At 30.9% G+C, this 22,429-nt stretch overlaps 1 protein-coding gene across 1 annotated transcript in view; it reads left to right on the plus strand.

Moving 5' to 3' along the window:
* Window positions 1–1,406: 1,406 nt before the first annotated feature.
* LOC148277053 (uncharacterized) overlaps window positions 1,407–22,429 on the plus strand; it is a 76,235-nt gene continuing 55,212 nt past the window's right edge. The window contains exons 1-3 of the mRNA XM_088233398.1: window positions 1,407–1,603; window positions 8,583–8,712; window positions 21,884–21,971. Of these exons, the coding sequence (XP_088089524.1) occupies window positions 8,611–8,712; window positions 21,884–21,971 (190 nt within the window). The 5' untranslated portion in view covers window positions 1,407–1,603; window positions 8,583–8,610. The remainder of the gene's footprint in view (window positions 1,604–8,582; window positions 8,713–21,883; window positions 21,972–22,429) is intronic.

Here is a 22,429-nt window from a genome sequence, read left to right on the forward strand (position 1 = left end):
TAAAACTTTTATTTTATTGGTTGGTTGGAAGAAATTGCCATTTGGCAATAAGCCCGCCAATGTACAAATAATATTTTGTACAAAAAGTTAAATAAATGAAAAAATATTCTGTTGATTTTTGTGAATTACAAGAGCTGAAACATTTTCTACGATCAATCAAGTGGAGACAAGTCTACTTTGTAATGTAGTAATTGGTGCGCAAAGTGGCCACTTAAACCAGCCAATAAGAGATCATAAGCCCCGTAAATGCTTAGACTTCTATACCCCCTTCTCAAAAATGTATCTCCTCTTTGTTTGATTTTAATATCTCCCTAGAGAGTAAGCTCCTAAGTTTTTTTACCTATTTATAGAAATAAAAATATTACAAACAAGGACATTTCCCTAAATGTATTTTTTTGACGAAAAAATGGATGTACCAAGAAAAGTAAAATTACAAAAAGGCATAGAATTAAGAATAGCCCAGAAACCGCATACACACATCAAACAGAAGGCGACTCAACTAGTCATAAATAAGTAGGTTTACGTTTTGACCTATTAGTTTCTTGGTAGACGTCGCTCAGTACGCAACTCCTGATTTGAATTTAACCATGCCGTGTTGTGTCCTTTTAAAGTGTAGAAATACTGCTAGGATCTTAAAAAAACTGGATGCAATCACATTTCATGTGTAATTATTAAATGAAAAATTAACAAATTGTTTTTTTTTTACCTTACATTTGTGTTATGGTTATATTCTTCGCGACCTGGCAATATTACTCGGTGACTTCAAATATGCGCGCGGCGAAAGTGTGTCTAAGTGGGGGAATTATTGGACACAGTCCGATGTATTCAAATATGATTCTACGCTCCTTCTGGACTATTCTTAATTCTATGCAAAAAGGTTTGCATGAAATGAGGAAGACAAAACAACCCATTTGGACGAAAACGTAGGACAAATGAATTTTAAACTAAATTTTTGTAATGCTCCTAGCTGTTAATTATTTGTTGAAATTTGAGTGTAATTTCAATATTGAATTAACATTTTGATGGGCAAAACAGGCAGGTACTTTTTGCGGTTGTAAAATGAATTCGTGTTATCTATGTAATCAAGTTCTTCAAAGCGGAAACAAAGCAGTAATCTAAACGGATTTACAAGCTACTAATAGTTTAGTCATCGTTTTTTAATAAGTTGATTGTGTAAATCTAAAACTTATGTTTGGTCAGAGTTTCACAGAACCATGCGAACACAGCTTGATCGGACAAGTAAAGTAAATTAGCGCCACTTCCAGATAAATGAAACAACACAACGCTCATACGTAACTGGCCGTAAATTACTTTTCGGCTTATTGCCTCTAGAAAGGAGTTTTCTACAAGTTGTGAAAGTCTCGAAATTTTCGCGATAGCAGTTTTCCTCGGTTTCCTGAGCCGAGAGGACGCGTTTTGCACGTGGGATGACTATCGAAAATTCTCGTAATAATACGCGGTACAATCAAAACAACCTCCTCAGCTGCTTTGCCACTGTTTCTTGTTTATTTTAAAGACAATTTTGATTAATTCTTTCATTTAATTAATTAAAATGATCAAGTGCTGTTGTGAGTGCACCAAATTATTTATCTAAGGAATGACGGTAGTCTTATATTTTATTACTTTTTTTTTAAATAGATTATTTTTGTTATAAAAATTGTGAAACTATTTTTTTATCGCCATAAATAAATTTATATTTTTTGCGGGTATGAAAAGTAAATTGACCTAAAAGGATAAATTAATATCTTAAGATAACGATTTTCCATGTTAAATAATATAAATACGTATTTACTTTAAGTCAAATTACTAAAATATATATAATTAGTTGACCTGATATAGAATATGATTGTTTCTTTCTTTATCAAATCTTTAAAATAAGAAAACTAATATTTTGAATCCAGTTGGCATACAAAATTTATTTTAGCGATTTTACAGTAAATACGTAGTTATATGTTTAAGCCTTAAAAGATTTTTATCATACGAGAGAATAATACACTATTTTCAATCAATTAATAGTTATAGGTTTACTTTATTTTAGTTAATATATTTTTTGAAACATTGTGAATAATGTGATTATTATTGAATTTGATCGATTAATAATAGATTTAATTCGGTATCATAATTATGCACTATCGTAAATTATATGCACAAAATATATTCTGAGAAGCAGATAATTGTTATGATCCCGTGGAAATTCGCAAATTTACCGATCAGAGGTCCGAGGTGCGAACCCCGCTTTTCTACAACTTGATTCCTGTTATCTAATAGTGAATTATTTTCGACTCGTCGAATTTTCTTTTTTTTCACAAATATTTTCTTGAATCAGTTGATTTACGACTAAATTATTAATGTTATCAAAAATACTTCAAAATGTTCGTAGACAAGGCTAGATTAATTTATTGCAACAGAGAGGGAAAACATTTTTCAAATCATTAAAAGTTTCAAAATCATCACGTTTTTATAAATTAGCTTTTTTACCTCACATAAGTAAACATATGGTAAAAGTTAAGGAAATATTCCCGTTTAAAAGTTTAAAAAAATTGACAGTATTTTCAGGCTTTGCCCAGTTGGTGAAATAATTCCGCCAGATAAAACTCGCCTGCATTAATAGAGGTTTCAACTCATTACTTCACAAAGGTTAATAGATTGATAGAACAGTTGATGAAAAATGGATGTTCAAACTAAGGCAGTAAAATGGCAACCGAAAACGACAGTTCATAAATCTCTGTAAATGCCCAGACTGCCTCGTTCCTCCCTTAAAAATGATTTTCCTCTCTGTCGCAATAAATTTAAGAATGATAAATATTTGCCTATTATGCTTGTAGTCCTGGGTTCGATTCGAATAGGGTATTCCACCAAAATTTTGCGGATTAGGGTTTCATGATGATAATATGTTTATGTTACACGGTGTGTAAAGTGGCCACTTAAAATCAACCTTGTAAATGCTTTTACTTCAATATTCTCCTCTCAAAAATGGTTTCCCCCCCAGTTTTAATAACAATAATAAACGAGAGTCGTTATTTAATAAAATACACATGTCATAAAAAAAATTAAAACATTTTAAAAAGAAAAACATAAAGTATTAAAATATATTTGTCCCAATAAGTAATAAAATAGTATATTGTTTATGTTCAAAGCATTAAGTCTGTGGTCAAACATTAATTATTAAATTTTGTCATCGGGTGCTCAAACATTAGTTCTTATTAAGATTCAAATAAAAGAGTACGGACATAATATTGTACACACATAGGATAATGAAGATATATTAATTTTGTTTTTGATACTTTAGAAAAATAAAAAATAGTATTATGAAGGAAAAAAAAACTCAACAAAGCAAGATTAAATGGTTAAAATTATTTTTTAAAAAGTAGAAAAACAGAGAAAAAAAACTATTAAATTAAAGAGGTGATTTTCACAAAAATGGCGATATATAAATTATCCAAACATTATTATTATTATCAATAAACGTGTACTTGAATATATATGAAAATTTAGAAAAAAAAAAATAATACAGTGGGTTGTCATAAATAAAAACATTCCGCAGGCAGTCAACATTTCAGACGGTTGGTTGACACAGGCTGAAATGAAAGAAGCCTTGTCAAACTTGAAAAACGGAACGAAACCAGGGCTGGTATTCCAAACGCTTTCGTGGCCGTATTATCTCGTGTATTTACATACAAACATACGAGAAAAACTTTTTTCTCCTGCCACGAGCGTGGTTAAGAATAGTACCCCAGGAGTTGACGATATACACCCGCAATTTCTCAAAAGTAGCATCACTGACATTGTTGGCCATTTACACCAACTAATGACTGAGGTGTGTGATCAAGAGGGGTTCCCGAGAGACTGGGTAAATGGGGAGATCGCCGCATTGCACAGGAATGGTGATCCATTAAACTGTGATAACTATCGCGGCATCACGCTACTTAGTGTACCGGGAAAGCTGCTTACATATAATACCGAAAAGAGCTCGAGGACCCATTTTGAGAGTATTGAGAGAGAATAAGGCAGGTTTTGTACCTGGATAAGTCATGCGCGGATCATATCCACAGCGCTGTATTATATAGGAAAACAAAAACTAAATAGATTCTTGGCCATGTGATTCGTAGATTACAAAAAAGCGTTTGATAGTCCGCACAGACCTACAGTCTGGAAAATACTATTGTGGAATCATGTCATTTTTCTTCTTTTTCAACCTTTTATCCTCCACTGCTGGATATAAGCTTCTTTTATATTTTTTGGTCGGTTGCTGCTTGTAGTCAATTTTTACCCCCCAGAGCAGCTATGTCATCGGACCATATTTTTTGAGGTCTTTCGACGCCTCTTTTATTCTCTCAAGGTCTCCATCTTAAAATTTTAGGGGTCAATCTTGGGGGGTTTTGGCTCACAACATGTCCTGCCCATTGCCATTTCAGTTTTGCTACGCGATCCATGATATCCAGTTTTCAGGTTTTGTTCCTAATTTCTTGATTTCTTACTCTGTCTCGTAGGCTTATACAAAACTTGGATCTTAAAATCATATGGGGTCATATTTACATTCCCCTGCCCCTTAATAATGGTTTTTACGATTGGTAATAAAAGTGAGAAACAAAACACATTATTAAATATTTCATCTTGTTTCTGGCTCATGTTACCAAGAATTTAGAAATTTCAATTGGAAACAAAACAGTATTACAGAGAAGTCGGCAACGAATTTAAAAGATCTTGAAAAAAATTAACGAAATGTGGAGATATAACATAAAAACACCATATATAACTATTAATGCATTAAATACCTTATGTTTTGTGTCTGGAATATTGACGCAGTCGTAGGGTTGAATGTTTGGATAATGGATTTGACTATTAAAGTTTTAATGACAATGCATAAAATTTACGTTCATTGTGTGTAGTAGATGGTGCGGCGGAATTCGCAACTAGATATATTTACATGTAAATTTTGTACGTAGAATGATTCCACAAATAAGTTTATTAATTAAAGTAAACAGATTAAATGTGTGGGAGACATTAAAAAAACTTCTAATTGCTTACTATGTATAGACAGTGCCTTTGTATTCGCTACTATTACATATTATTCATTCACAAATTAAACTGTTCCGTAAAAACTGTAAAAATACTATATTATTTAAAGCAGCGTTAGCAAAACCGTGACGCCTTCAGAAAAAAACAAAAAAGTAGTTTTTTCGTTACAAGTAAGAATTATTTTTTTAATTTATTTTTGTAAAAATGTTACGGCAGTTGCCTACACCAGATTTTTACCACGTTAATCTAAACTGTTATTTAGAAACCGTCTCAAAAACACTTTAATTTGTGAAACGGTAACTATTGCTACTTCTTTTGAATAACCGAAACGCTCATTTCAAATTCTTTTATTTAAAAAATATTTAACAAAAGTGATGGAATGAAAAATTTTATAGGCATCCAAGATAAAATTATTTATTTAAGATAAGTAAAATTGATCTAATTTTTTTGCAACAGAGGGAAAATATTTTTGAGAAAGTAATATGGAAGTCTAGGCATTTACAAAGCTTATTACCTGTTGTTGGCAGGAAACTTAGATATGAATAATTTCCTATGGAGAAAATCCAGCCAGTCTTAAAACATTTGGACATGCTCAAAACATTGTTAAGAAAATGTTTTGTATCTGAATTAATTACCTAGAAATAAAAAATTTTTTTTTGATAAATAAATATTTAAAAAAAAATTGAATACATCTCGGTGTCTAAACATTCAGAGTTTTACGAATTGTTTAGCACATTAATTATTTTAGGTATTGAGTTAAACGCAATGAAAAAAAGTGAGAATATATTTTTATTTTTCTAATGTAATAAATTATATGGGACTAAAGATCAGATATTAACTTCCCGATTTATTACAAAAAAATATGTGTCCAGGAAGACAAAGATACAGTTCTGTGTGTGAAATAGAACCAGATCCCTGGACCAATGTTTTCGAAATAAGTTTTATAAACACAATGTTTATTTTACACTCTATATATTTTACAGATTAAAATGTAAATAACAGCAATATTTAAACCGCGGAACTCTTCAATAAAAATACAAAAAGATAAAATTGCAGTGATATCTTATTGCGCATTTCTATAATCCCTTTAATTGATTATATTAGAATAAATAAAATAATGATTCTGTAACCTGAAAAAAAAAAATTTTTTTTTTAAAACAGTAAAATTCATTTCACAAATTCAATTTTATCTAAAATTTCAAATCATCTTATATATTTTGTGATAAAACTTCGTAAAAAATTAAAACCAATAATATTTTAAGTATATAATCCTCACACTTTTCATATATCTTGTATAAAAATATTATCAAAGAAACTAATTTCTTTTTAAAAAGTAGGTAATATTATTTTTAAACCTGTTACAAGTTGGGGTGACTTTCCATAAACCCCGAAGGAATTTTGGATGAAATGGTGAAAATTCCAAACAAAAAAAGGGCTTTTAAATGTCTAAGAAATTTGCTCAGAATTTTATATTCCGATTTTGCAAATAAAAACAAAACTAAGTTTCCGTCAAATTACTACTAATAATTTACTAAAAATGCCAATACATTTAATCAATTAACTTTCAATTGAGAGAATAGTTGGTGTTAGTAAGTTTTTTATTTACTAAAATTTTGGGTAGTAGGTAAAAAAACATCTTCATAAGAACATGTTATAAATTTGTTTTGGATACAGAATATCATTTTATTCCGTGATTTAAACAAATGAAATATAAACCTAGTTTTATATAGAAACTAAGGTTGAACAAAGTTTGCGCTTTAAATATTAATATTATTACGTATGCTTAGAAACACAAGTTGTCAATACAATTATTACTCTTGTAATCAATTATAATTAAGAATTTGGGAACATGTAATTGAAATTCAAATTGCAAATGGGTGAAATGGATTGGCTTGGGTCTTGATCATAAAAATATAGCATGTGTTTGTAAAATCTGAACTAAACCAAATAACCGTTCAACGCTTATGATTTAAATCGGTTGAATTTCCGCCGAAGTTATTTTGCACGACCTAGATGGAAAATTGCCCTAAATTCCTCTTGATGTCTTCCTTATTATGAGTAGCGGAAACAGAGCCTTAAAAAATATGTTTTTCCACTTTCAATTGATATTTAATGTGCTTTCTTACGCTACGACGTTATTATTTATCCATAAAAGATTTTTAGATAGTAACCTTGAGTGCTTTAAAAATTTGTAAGAAACCACTCTAAATACATGTATATTTGTAAATGCCCAAAACTCATTAACATGAATGGCATTCGTTAAAATAGACTGATGCATAAAGCCTTAGACTAGGCATCTTGCCTTTGTATAAAAATGATTGAGGTATGCTTCACTGATGTATTGACGTATAATTTTTTGAAGGAATTTTATTTGAGAGTAACCATTGAGTCAAAATCAATCGTCCAGGGTTCTGGTTCTGTTTCACAGACAAAACTGTATAATATAATCTGCCCTAACACGGTCAGTTAATCAGATGACAATCCGTCGATTGATTGATAATATTGCTCATAGGTATACTTATTATCATTTTTAGATAAGTGGTCCATTGTATTAATTTGGAAACGGGTAAACTATTTTATTTCTTGTAATTATTTGTGTTTTACATCTTAACGAGCTAATAAGATTTTTTTAGGTAAACAGTATGGCTCTTGATAAGTGTGACCATCTTCAAAGAATTTTAATTAAAAACACAAAGATGACATCGTTATCTGAATTTTAATTTGAGACCTTGAACCGTAAGCACTGAATCTCACGAAAGCAAATATTATTTTAAGATGGCATAGCGGAAATTAAATTCGTAGCTTTTTCAACAAATACCACTACTTAATAATAATGATAAGACAAAATGGTTATAGTTATTTCATGCCCTCTTAAGTAAGCCGAGGGGTTATATTATTTTGTAATGACTATTTAAATTCAAAGAAAAGAGTACCCATTAGAACGAAAGGATTCAGGGGATACTTTGTTTCTCCAAAGAACTTTTATTATATGCGGGTTTACTAAACCGAGTTGCACATATTAAATTCACACTGTACAATATATGTTATTGGATTTTACTATTTAACTCTGTGTGGTAAATGGTGTCACATAAGTCTACATATAATACAAGAAATGATATATCTCTCTTATATTTTTAATTTAAAAAGTAGTATTTTGGTAAAACGACCTAAATTATATGATTATTTATAGAAATTATGTAAAATTGATAATAAAACCGTATATTTACGTGTTAAATTTTTGTTTTTAAGTACCGGTATGCTTTGTCTTTTACTTAGTCTAACATGAAGTTACATCCCCCTTTTTAGATGAATTTTTTAGCATTACCAGTCTTTTAAGAGTAAAGATATGTCCATATGTATATGGATTAGAAAGAATTATGTTTTTTTTATTGTATTTTTCTGAAGCAATTTTTCTTTTTTCCCCTTTATTTTCCACTCTGCCTCAAATTTTAAATTCATTGAACTTGTTGAATTGATTAAAAGAAGTTTTAATATGCATTTTTTTCAAATAATTTAAAAAATATTTTAATGCGATTTGTAATAGCTTTTATATTTTTTTACAGAAATAATGGAGTGGCCTGTAAGAAGGTCATGAAGTCAGCAGTGCTTTATCCTTACGGCGCGCTGCAGGGCGGGGGGTGCTGCCGGCTACACGCCAAGCATGCCGCCTACTGTAGCGCCCTCTATACTCTAGTAAGTATTTTTCTGTACTAAATAATAAAGTGGCCTTCTAGAAATCTATAGTACAAACGTGCTGCTGCTAGCCACACAGCAAGCATGCCGCCTACTGCAGTGACTGCAGTAAACTTTGGTCAGTGTTTTTCACAGCGCACGGACGCGCTATGAAACCAAATTCAGAATTCACAATAAAAAATAAATAAAAAAGTTTTTTTATGCATTTTTTTATTATTTTCAACTTATACACAGACAAATTTTGTAAAAAATGCGTTTTCAAAACCAAAAATGGTGGTCATGAAGTGCAAGGGGAACACTGTGAAATTATGCGTAAACCCGTTGCTTCAGTCATATTCCCGTATCTTATATTAGCGTGTTGCGAAGAATCCCCGAGTTTGGTGTGACCGTATGTAATGTTTAGGTATTTTTAATTAAATTGTGAAGTTAGTGATATATTTTGAATAAATTAAATACACATATTTATATAGAAATATTCGAAATATAGGCAAATTTTCGTACATTATTTTTGCCAAAAAAATATTTCGCGTTGATTTATAGCACACTTTTGCCCCCTGTCCTAGACATCTTATTTTGCAAAAAATGTTTCTTAATTAATCTTGTAAAAAACCTTTAATAATTATATTCAAGTTTATCCAGATTTTTGAGGGAAAAATTATTTACCTAAAGAAGTCATTTTAGTTTCCTTGCACATGTTTCATCAGATCTGTTTTTTTTTTTTTTTTGCAAAGTAAATTAATTTTTATCTTACAGGTTTATAAACATAACTACATGTATGTCTCGTAAAGAGCTTTATGACATTATAAAATATATATATATTTTTTTTAAACCAGTGCAGGTATTGTCGAAAAATATTGGGGAAACGCACTAGTTTGTAAATAATAAATCGTAATTTGTCAGGATTATTAAAAAAAAAAAAATGGATTGCTAGTCACCAAATTTCTAGCATATTTCAAAAAAACGGTTACAATATGGAATGGGGATTATTATTTTTGCCTCAGGTACGAACAACAGGTACGAATTAGAATAAGGAAAAACGGCCTCCATTTGATTTTTCAGATCCCTGCAAACAATAAAAAAAAATTGAAATATCGTATTTGACGTCAATTTGAGTTATGCTTCATAGATGGGACACAAAAAAATTAAACTGGAAATCAAATTGAGGTTTACGCATTTAGCAAATATGCCCTGGAAACAGCTGAAATGGTTTTTAAATTATATATTTGGTGTATAATGGCTACTTACTTATTATTTCATGGTCCTGATGTAAAAAAATTTGTTTTTTATCAATCGAAGAACTTTCAGAAACAGCAAGAAAGAGGCAAGAAATAAAGACGTGAAAATGTTTCGTGAGGAAATCCTCAAGAATCATTACCAACCAGGATAATATATTTAATAGGTTATTTATATATTATCATGGGATGCTTATGTATTTTTATTCCGAGATATAAAAAAATATCTCATAAGAAGCGCTGTGGTTGCTTATACTACCAAATTTTGAAAACGCAAAAGAGAGCAGTGCAGAAAAAAATATTAAAAATGTTGAAATAGAGACTAATGAGGAAGACAGTATTGTTGAATCTGATTCAACAGATAAAAAAGCAATATGATTTTGAACAATATAAATAAAATAAATAAGAAAATCCATAATAATTTTATTTATGTATACATTTTTTGTTACTTATTATGGCAAAACCTTCAACATGATTCAAATAATATTTTAAACTTATTTTAAGTCATAAACCGTTAAAAAATATTTTTATCGTTTTTTTTTTATTTGGGCCCACTGCGGGATTTTAAAAATCTAGCCTCTATTTATTTTTTTCAAAAAAAGTGACTAAGATGTATTTTCAACAAAATATAAACGTTTACATATATATTTTAGATTACAACATATCCCGCAGCTACAGAGCGCATGGACAGTTACGTATCTAGAACTTAATGATAGTTTAAGTTTATGTGATAATAGATTTAGTTAATTAATTAGCATAATAAACAAGTTATAAGTATACCGAACGTATTGCAGCAACAAAGCGCATGGGCGGATGAAGTTTTAGCAACTAAAAACGATTGAAAAAAATTACCAGAAATAATAAATTAAATTAATCGAGCATACAAATAAGTTTGGCAATGAAGAACTTCAGCCCCATGGGAAATTGGATACGTAAAATGTTTTGTCGCGCGGGGTAAAAAAATAGAGCATTCAATTGTACGGCAAAGTTTCTTGAAAATGTACGTCAAAAATAATAATTGAATAAAAATGCACTACTTTGAATGACGTCACGGGTTCATATGAATCAACCTATGATTTCATTTTTATTTTATTTATGCAAATATATACATATAAAAAAAAATACTTATGTATCCCAAACTCTATGAGGCCAAGGGTCCTGTGTTAATATGAGAGCTGTGGAAGATTTCCGGTCTGCTTGTTGTTTCTGGACTAATGGGAAGAACTGAATGAGAATAAGCGGAAATGAACCTCTGACGTCACACGCGGAGTTATTTCAGAAATACAAAACTTTCAAAAATCGTAGCGCTGATAATACGATGCATAAAAATTTTTTTTTTTTTTTTTGCTAAGTTTAGTAGTCAATTAACAAATAATAATAATATTTATAAAAAAAAACAGAGAACTTCTTCGTTGTAAATATACAACGGTACAAAAAGTAAACAAAAAAAACTAAACAAATAGAGCATTCCTCAACATAATATTATTATGGTTAGAAAAATGACAACTATGATTACAAAATGGTAACCATCATGATGTAATGGCTAAGGTTCCGGGTTCTATTTCCTGTGAGAACATAAACATTTTAAATTGTTGTCAAGAGTACGGTATTCCCTGCTCATTTACTGACATCTGGCTAACAACTCGGGCTGCGGCTTCCTGCAATGATTGCTTCCTGGTAAGTATAGATGCATAATGAACATGTCATTTTCTAGCAGGAGCAAACCGTGTATAGAAGCAATTATGCGCAGCCTACCATTATATTTGACTAACTATAATAGTGTTTTATTGTCACTTTATTTACTGAAAAACGGATTAAAAATTAACATTTATTTTAAATCATTTCCACCGTTTGTATTTTTATCCTAATATAAATATCAATTTTAATAAAACGCGCCAGCGCCTGCGGTGAGCCAAGAAACTAGCCGATCATTCCAGCTAATTTTTTTATTCAAATAAGTTTACAATATTTTGAATGTATTAACCCCAGTGCGGGTTTTCTTTCTCTTAGATTAAACTTGCAGATTACACAAACTATTTGAAGATTCTTGATTTGGAAAACAGTATTTCAAACATTGTTTCTTAAGTTATTTTTCTTTGAGATGGTACTTTTGACATAAGACCATAATTACTTTCATGCGTCATACTACAGGACATATAGCGCTCCACGCGGCCGTTTTTAGCACTATTAATTACTAGAACAATTCGGCCAGTTGACATTTCAATTGAATACCTAATATCGACTGAATTCATGGTGGTATTTTTTATTTATTTTTTAATGAATTATATATTAAAGTAATGAATTATATAAAATATCTATAAAATATAATATATCACGAAGTTACATCGTTTGAGTAGATTTCATGGATGAGAGTTTTTGAATCACACAGAACCACAAAAAAATATAAATTCATAGTATATATTTCTTATAGATTGGAAAACAATAGAATAAAGAATATTTGTACCAACATGGGAGGTTCATAATATAATGTCAGTAATATGTACTTCAGTTGAACAATATTTGGGTTAGTTTCATGATATGACGAAATATCCAACTTAATATTCTTGTTTTTCGAATATCAAAATAAAACAATTAGAATCCTGATAACATCTTGATTCTAATTGTTTTATATTGATATTCGATAAACAAGAATATTAAGTTGGATATTTCATCATATCATCAAACTAACCCAAATATTGTTATACTTAATGTCTTACTTTCAAATAATAAAATAATCTTTTAAGAAATGCAATAAAATTGAATTAGTTTTGTAGAAAATTGGACGAGGTGTGAATAATACCTTGTCATAAGAGGAGGATTTAGAGTAGACTGTATTGTAGGGAAAGGAAGGTTGCGCAACTCCACTAACCTGCTGATGATGAGGCGTGACGTATGCTGGAACTTAGCTGTCGTGAGACGCTGGCACAGCTTGTATGGAGCTGGCGTTCTAAATGAAAGCTGGGACAGGTCGCTTCATAAAAGATTCGTAAAGCACTTCACTTGGTTAATAGTCGATTAGTACGGCTATTTTAATGTTGTTTCCGGCACTCGCACGTAGAAATTTTGTTGCGTGGAGTGCGCTAGGAAATGGGAAAGATAGGTAATAGGTATATTATATATATATATATATATGTATATATAGATCAGTTTAGCGTTGGTCCGAACGAGTTTTATTTTTTCCCTCATAAAATTAATTATTAATTGTAATAAAAATAATAGATTGTTATTTTAAATAATTCATAATAAAAAAGCTAAAATGCGCTGCTAATGAAAAAAATAATTAAGGGATTTAAAACGAAGACCTTGTGTTATTTTAAAGAGACCGAAAAAATAATTTTGGTTTCGATTGTTATAATCAACCCTTCTAAATACCCCGAGGTGACAAGCCTCTTCCTTTGTTTAAGCCTTTAGTAAAACAAACAAATATTATAATAACTACCCCTTTGATACGTTTTTACCATTATTTTAAATCTTATTAAAGCTAACTACCGATCCCCTTTAAATAAATTTTTAAAAAAAGCTTTCAGTTTTTAGAATAAAATTTTAAAGAGTGACTGTAATCAAATGTACGAGCTTCTAAAATATAAAATTAACTTAGATTGAAAGTTACTTTTCGTTCTTTTTTATTACTTTGTTAATGTTTAAAATAATATAAATGTAAATTATTGAGTACCTTATCATTTGAAACATCGCATTTAAGTTCGTATCGGACACCATATTTAGAATTTTAAATTTTTAACATTAAAACTTAGTTTAAAAAGAAAGTCCGGCACGCTGCTCTACGGACAAGAAATTTATGTACATTACATTGTTTTATGAATTTAGTTGCATGTTAAATTAAGACGGTTTTTTCGTTTGCCAGTGTACGTCCGGCACTCTGCCAGTACGGGCGCGTGCGCGTCGGTAACAAAGTTTTTTTGTTTATAAAGCTATATTATCACATATACAAATATGAACACAATACAAAAAAAAAACACAACAATAAATACCAAATCCTATACATAAAGTTCCTAATTCAGTATTTTTTACAGCAAATGACTTTATTATCCACTGCTACAAGTTATGTATAAAACGGATCTTAGTCATTACAGTATTTATTTAATCGCTGCGCATTTTCTGCTATTTTGCTAAATTTACATACATTAATTTTCATCAAATTTATACCCTTTTAAGCTCATTTGTTCATCTTCATTCATCATTCATTCATAACAAAATGGAAAGTACCGCATTCAATTATTTAAACAAAATACCGACGTGATAATATTTATTTTATCACCTTCTACAAATTCATTGATTGAGGAGGAAAAATAATACCCCCAAAATGAGTAAGAAAACACGCTTATTTGTATATCCACTCGTACACAGTAAAAGGACAAACACCTTTGTATTACGAATGAAATAGTTCTCTCGTCAATCTAAAAGAGTAGTAACAATCAATAACAACAGGCTCTTGAATAGCTACATCAAGAAGAAATAAGAACTTCACCAAAATTCAATCCAAGAAAGGAAAGCGCTTTCTTTTAAGTGCCTATAAATTATATTGAGTTCTGAAAATATCCAAACATTCCGCATAACAAGTTTATTTTTTTCCAAGTAAAAAACGTCCTGTTTTTTATTAAAACTATTTTTCAACTAAAAGTGCTTCATTAATGAACTCGTTAGAAACTAATAATATAAGGTGTTCGTTAATTTTGTGGTAAAAATTAAGGAAGTTTTATACGCAGACTTATATGAGAGTCATTCACAAAATAAGGTTTCCATATTTAAAAAAAAAGCAGTTTTATTGTTTTCATGGTATTATACATCATTTAAAACTTAAAACTAATTATATTTTTCTACATAATTGCCGTTTCTGTTTAAACACTTTTGCAGATTATGCTCCAACTTTTGTATCCCCAAGTCATAAAATTCTGCCGCCATTCCTTTGAGAAATCGAATAACCTCATCCTTGAATTCATCATCAGTATAGAAGCGCCTTGAATTCATCATCAGTATAGAAGCGCATTCCACCCAAGTGTTCCTTTAATTTTGAGAATAAGTGGTAATCACAAGGGGCTAGGTCCGAACTGTAGGGTGGGTGGAGCAAAACATCCTAGCCGAAATCTGTCAGCAGTTCTTGAGTTTGATTTGAGACATGAGGTCGAGCGTTGTCACGAAGAAGCCTCACATCACTGGACAATCTTCCTCTCCGGCGGTTCTGGATCGCACGTCTCAGTTTTATAATAGTGTCGCAATATCTATCGGAGTTTATTGTTGTTCCATGTGCCAAAAAGTCGATCAACAGTAGGCCTTTTCTATCCCGAAAGACGGTTGCCATGACTTTCCCAGCAGACTACATCTGTTTAAACTTCTTCGGCTTCGGTGAAGTTAAATGACGCCATTCACACGATTGCTGCTTGGTTTCGGGGGTGAAGTGAAACAACCATGTTTCGTTGCCTGTTATGATGAAATCCGAGATTCTTCGTTGTTGTCTTATTGATTTATTTAAAAATTTATATACATAATGTAAAAAGAAAGAAATGGGTAGAAATTATAAGGAATTCAAAGAAATAGTCTGCTTGGGATCCAACAAAACCAATGTTGTTTGTAAATATTCAAAAACTTTTTTTTATATACTAAAAAATAACATCCATCCATTTTTTTGTATCCGCTTTCTCAGCGAATGCAAACCTGGTGATGAATAAAAAAAACCCTTACGCTTCTAAATTTTTTTGTACTTAATAAATTGAAGATTTTGTGAACATAAAAACCTTCTCGCGGCAAAGTTGTACATTTATCTGAAAACCGCACGTAAATCGCTCGAGTAGTTATCGAATCCATCGAGGACAACCATTCGAACAATGCCTTTTATATATAGATAGATAGATAGATTTATCACGTTGTATATTATGGTTGATAAAGATGTACTCCAATTATTTTTAGCGAATCGGGTTGTGGTCCCGTGGTAGAGTTGTGGGCTCACGGGCCAAAGATCCAAGGTTCAAATCCCACTCTACCACAACTCGATTTCCATTTTTCAAGCACAAGTTATTTACGACATTTATTAAATGATCTGAAACTTTAAATATTTGAGTAAATAATAAGAACTCACTCACCCTTTGATGGAGGAGTTTAGTGGGATTTTAATATTAATTATGTCCCGATGAAGAGACGGGTGCATCTCAAAACCGGTAGACGTAGAAAAGACAGTAAGTGAATCTTATCCCAATTTACGTGCCCGAAAAATAAAAATTAGAAAATGTATCATCATCCCCCTTGTTATATTAAATACTTACCCTTTATATCGCTTTTTTTTATTGAATTTCATAACTGATAGTTTTATTACTGTTAATATCGCAATCATATTTTTTAATTACATCTTGTTTAAAATCTACTGTCAATATTAATTCTCGAGATCCGCACTCGCCTGGGTCTCGATCAACGGTTACCTGTTCTTCAAATACTGTTATTTTTTCTTTCAATTACTCTGAGCATGTTTTTGGATATTTTATGTACTTTTAATTAGTTAAAGAAAATATTTTTTTCAATATTACTTTTCTTACTGTATTTTGTTTTCTTTTTTAAATCAACTTTATTTTCTTTTTTTATTGCTTTTTATCTGTATTTTTTTTAAATTCTTTAAAAAAAAATTTTCCCTTTTTAAAATCATTTTTTTTGCATTTGAGTGTGTTTTTATTCTAAATTTTACTTTTTAAATAACTTTTAGTTTTTTTTTCGTTTCTATTATTACTTTCAATTATGGAAATATTAATAGGATAATATAACGTTTTTAAACCTTAATTATTTTTTCGCGTAATTACTTTGAGCATGTTAAAATGTATTTAATTTTGATTCTATAATAATATCATTCTTGTACTTGAAATAATATAAAGTGGGTTATTGATAAATTCAGCACGAATTATAAAATAGAAAATTTACTAGTCCATTAGAATAAAGACTAATTTTGGATACTCTAAAACTATGAAATTGTACTGAATGTTTGTGAATGAAAGAAAACGAATTAAAAAATATCATCATAATTGACCATTTCGCTTATAAAGTTGTTGCTGCAATTTGATTATATTCTAATTGCGGCCAATCGTTATAATTTAAAACGTAAAGGCAAGACGATCGGTCTTACGGTTCAGATGCAGTTCAGAACCATGAAACATTTCAGTAAAGATCACCTTAAAAATTGAATATCCACATAGTTCTATTTTACACAATGAACTGTATTTTTCATTTCACGCGGACGGAAAATATAATATAAACATATTGACATACATGTTTCAAACGGCATTTGTGGCTCCATACTGAGGAAATTCACGCTGTGTTGAGTTTCTCATCAACAGACGTATCGGGTTATGTTACAGTTCACTTCATCGGACCTGATAATACATGTATTTGGAAAGCTGCCCAAAACTTGTACCTGCATGCAATATCCAATTATTTTAAAAGCAAAATTGATTTGTATTTTTAGCAAGAAAATAATATTTTGCATCAGAATTCATTTCAAAAGAATAATATACACTAACTCAATTTATTTGAATAGTGTTAAAAAATATAAATAAATAAAATATTTAAATGACCAATATAATATCTATAGTCTTGTAGTGTAATGGAGAGCGCGTTTATCTACCATTCAAGAGGTATTTTAAAGGGTTTTTTCACACCAGCATATTTTATTGTCCCTGGACAATAAAATATGCTGAAGCTAACCTGAAGCGTACGACTGATCATCTTACCTTCATGTAACAAAAAAACATGTGATCAAGATACACTGCGAATGGTGTACCAATGCAGTGCTCTATGCACCATTAGGTGCGGAAAAAAAAAGATGATGATAATGATGAGACTAAAGTTTTCAAAGTTGTTTTGCTGAAGAGGAAGTTTAGCGTTTTTTTATTATTATTTAGTAACAAACTAATGAACACGAACAAATAAATATGTATCGTATTATCACCGCTTTTTTTTTTTAAATTAAGTATTTTTGAAATCACTCCGCGTGTGACGTCACAAGTTCTCTTCCGAAAATTCTTCTTATTGGTTAATTGGCTTCCCATACACCGAAAATCCATCTATAAAATAATTGACGATACATAAAAACCATCAAATTAAGAATAGTCTATGTAGAAATCATATACGCACATCGAACTGAAGGCAATTAAACTACTCATTAAAGAGTTGCTTTACGTTTTGACCATTAGTTCCTTTGTAAACGTCGCTTAGTACGCAATTCCCGATTTAAATTAAACTATGCTGTGTTTTGTCGTTTTAAAGTGTAGAAATACTGAAGGGATCAAAAAGAAACATGATGCAATCGCATTTCATGTGTAAGTTGCAAATTCACAAATCATATTACTAAATTTTTTAATTATTTTGCCATCTATCAGAATGTCAAAGAGAACAAAATGGTCATTTTGTTATTGTTGTCAGGGTAGTCAATAAAGTTACGCTGCTTTGCTCATCTAATGGGAGAACTAACGAGAATTGGACCTCTTGGATTGAACAATGCCATGGTGGACATTTGACCGACATTATCTTTAAAAAATAATGGCATCAAATATTATTTAACATTACATCCGCTTTATATAAAATAAAATTTGTTTAATTTTTAAAGTTCAAAGTTAAATAACTCTTATTAAATAGTCTTTTACTTATCTACTCTGTTGTGTCAATCAATGTTTTCACGTGTACAGTAAAATTTTAGAGACATTTGTTTTTTTTTTTTTTAATATAATTATCTTACATTTATGTTATGATAATATTGTTCACGATCTGGCAATATTACGCAGCGACTTCACGCATGCGCACGGTGAAAGTGGGGCAAAGTGGTGGGCGATCGACGGTTTTTTGGACACAGTCCGATATATTCAAATATTATTCTACACGCCTTCTATATATTATAATTCTATGGTAAAAACATTGAAAAAAAAATGGTATAATTTAATTAAAAAAATTTAAGTCATCTTAGATGTGTGTGTGGATAAGATCTTTAAAAAATATTTCATTAAGTAGGCTGTGCCAACCATTTCAATTTGTAAATTATAAAAACACAAAAAACATTATTTTTCCTGATTGCTTTCGTGCCTAAATTGTTTTGTTCAATTTTGTGACGGAATAACGTATTACATTATTTTTACTAAGTCATCTGTCGCAATATGGCTTTATATTTGACGAAAAACTCATTTTCCATATGACGCGACGCATCCCTTGTGTATCGCTCGGGATAGGTTGTCGCAACCCTTATTTTATTTATATTAGTGAGGATTACAGGCTGATTTTGGAAATAAAATATTGTTTCAAAATTTATGAGCAAATGAAAGATACGTTTAAAAAACTTACTCATTTTTTTGTTTATTTTTCTTTTACTGCATCTCTAAGCGGATGATAAGCCAAGTCTTTTAATGGACCTTGAAAATTATTAGCTTACAGAATTTGGAAGGTTTTGATTAATAAATTAACTCAATATATATCTTACATTCTGTGTAAAGTTTAATTCCGAGCGGATAAAGATTACAGTTCTGTGTTTGAAATAGAACTGGAATCTTGGATGAGTGTTTTCGACTCGATAGCTTCTTTCAAGTATATTCATCTGGAAAAAGAAAACTGAGTGAAGATAAGTCCGCAAGGTGGTTTTAGACTGCAATATGTTATTATTCCTTGATTTCTTAAGTTAAAGATCTGTTACTTTTTACCATTCTGATAAAGTTTGTAAAATTATAAATCAATAGTCAAAGTTCATTCCACCACATTTCCAAAATCGTTTTAAGAGCGTGATTCTTCCTTTTTTTCTCTTTATTTCAATAAACGAGTTTTTTTTTAAACTTTAAATTTTATGTACCGAGATTATATATAGTATAATTAAATTCCACGACTTTCACGGCCCTTTTCTCGGAAAATTTGGCTAATTATACGGAGAGCCTTTGTCGGATATTGTCATTTATTCTCACGACCATATTGCAAACATTAATGGCAGCAAAAACTGCATTTATTTTTATCACTATAAAGTATGTCTATTACAGCATTTAAAAAATAAATGACGTAAGATTAGGTTATAATTATTGTTATTTATAATTGTTTTAACTCCGATGGCTTTCATATAAGCCAACAAAAGATAAGTCCCAAAATCAAGTTGATCGCAACACCACACACTAAGCGGGAAATTTTTTTTTAGTAAATATGCATTTCTTCTTTTCTCCAAACTACTTACAGCATTCCCAGTGTGAAGTCTGACGGGTACAACCACGGCAAATATTTGTAATATCTTAAGTAAGGATATCTTTTTTTTTCCAAACCATCCCCAGCATATCGAAGTACTTCAACTCCAGGGGCGCCCAGATCAGAAATCCTCACTCAAGTCTGCTTCACACCAATGAGTTTTAAAAAAACATACGAACACGAGTATTCCAGAACACCTTTGCTGTTTGGAGAACAAATTTAAACATTTTGCACGCATTATCACAGACGCATTTAGCTTCAAACATTGCTCCAAAGTCTTTGACAGTGTCAGTTTGCTTGAGGGAACAATCTCCCATACATGACCGCATACAAATAGTTTTTAATGCCCTAGTGCAGCGATTCTCATTTTTTTTACAATGGAACCCCAATCGATCCCCATGTCGACAATAAAAAAGCAAATTGACATAAATTAAATTTTAAAGTACCATGTCACCTTGTTTTTTGCATATCGTAATGTTCGACTTAAAGAGAATGACAGTATTTTGAATTGGAAATTTTTGCAGCACGTATTGAAGTGAAGATTGTATGTGAAGAATGAAACTGTTTCTCAGTTTTGCTATTAATAGAACTAAAATTAAGTTTAATGTCCAACAGTTGAATACGGAGATTTGCACCCGAGCAGCACACAATCTAGTTCTGAACTTGTTTTTAGTGCAGGCAAAAGCTGAAAATATAGTCTCACATCGGTAAGTCATTACAAACGAAAGCAGAACTATAATAGCCTTTACAATGACTGCAGGGTATGTATTTTTCTTTAAGTCCAATCCAAAAGTCATTCATATTTGAATCAACTGATTCAAATTTTCGTTTTGGAGACGATAAATTCTTAATATAAATCAAATTTTCACACTCCGATACAATAAATATTGATGGTTTGGTCTGATTTTCGAATGAATTCTGAATCCAGACGATGTCTTGTAACTTCTCAGGATTTTTTGAGGTTCAATTGTCAGTAGGGTCGCAGTGAGTCAAATCTCGCAGGAAGGTGTGATTTTATAAAATGCTGCGAACGTCCAGTTGAATTCCACCGGCAACACTTCTGAATATTGCGACATGTAAGCGTCCATTTCACAAACACTGGGTATTGGGATCACACTCATAACGGTGTGATCACGAAAAAGACCGAGATGATGAAAGGCGAGTTTCTGGCATCTCAAAACCAACCAGCCAAGGGAAGGTAACCCTGACTGACTAATTCACCAGAGAAGGCAACGGGAAACCACTCGGGTCATCTTTTCCCAGGAATCACTATGGCAAGTACATCTAATAAGCAGTTGTCCTGGTTGCGAAATATAAAAGTAGCGCAGGATCGAGATGCTTTTGCTGTTGTGATCATCAAAGTCAAAATGAATCTGACAAGGCGCCGCAAGAAGACGAGATATGTAGATTTATGGTTTTTTTCCGAAACCCCTGTGACCCTTCTACGGAACCCCAGGGTTTTGCGGAATACCTTTCAGGAGCCGCTACCCCAGCGTGTGATAAAACATAACATTTAAAAACATTAAAACTTGTTTGTTTTTGAATTCCCCAATCTAATAATTAAATCACTTCTCAGAAGTTAAAATCTTGTATTTGTCTTCAAAAAAATTGATAAAATTAAAATATTGCTTGGTTGTTTTACAAATGGTACATTTTTAGGTATAATTTTAGTATAACATAACAGTACTTTTATGTGAATATTTAGTATAATTCCACTACAATGCGCTTTTTTGTTTCAGAACATATCCTTACTCGTAGTACTTCTTTACACTTGGAGGATAGGAGTTAATATAAAGAAATATGGCGATCTAGAAGATGTATACTATGGTAAGACATAATTATTAATACTAATAAAATTATCTTTATTTTTACATATTTTATACCTACGTTATTTGCAATTTTAATAAAACGTTTGAAAAATGAAATTAAATTGAAAATAAGGAAAAAAAACGAAATAAGAAAACTAATTTGAATGCCATCGTATGTCTTAGGGTGGCTGGACACTAAAATTGAATGCAATAAATCGTGTTCTTAAAATGTTTTATTTTAATTACGTACACAAAAATAATAATACTGTCTCCGAGGTGTAATTTCTAATATGTTGGCAAATGCGTATTGTAGAGTTTCTGCGAGAGCTAGCACATGCACTGGCACATGCGGTGGCGCGTGATCCGTCAATTTTTCAACACATCATAGAGCGCTGGCTGAACGCTTGGCAACGCGTCCTAACGTTGGGAAAGCTTTTATTACGCTACGAATTACGCTTTGCCATCGTACTGGCCCAC

Source organism: Micrasema longulum, unplaced genomic scaffold (genome assembly GCF_059751315.1).
Source record: "Micrasema longulum isolate JH-2025_06_02 unplaced genomic scaffold, ASM5975131v1 h1tg001094l, whole genome shotgun sequence".
Lineage (NCBI taxonomy): Eukaryota > Metazoa > Arthropoda > Insecta > Trichoptera > Brachycentridae > Micrasema > Micrasema longulum.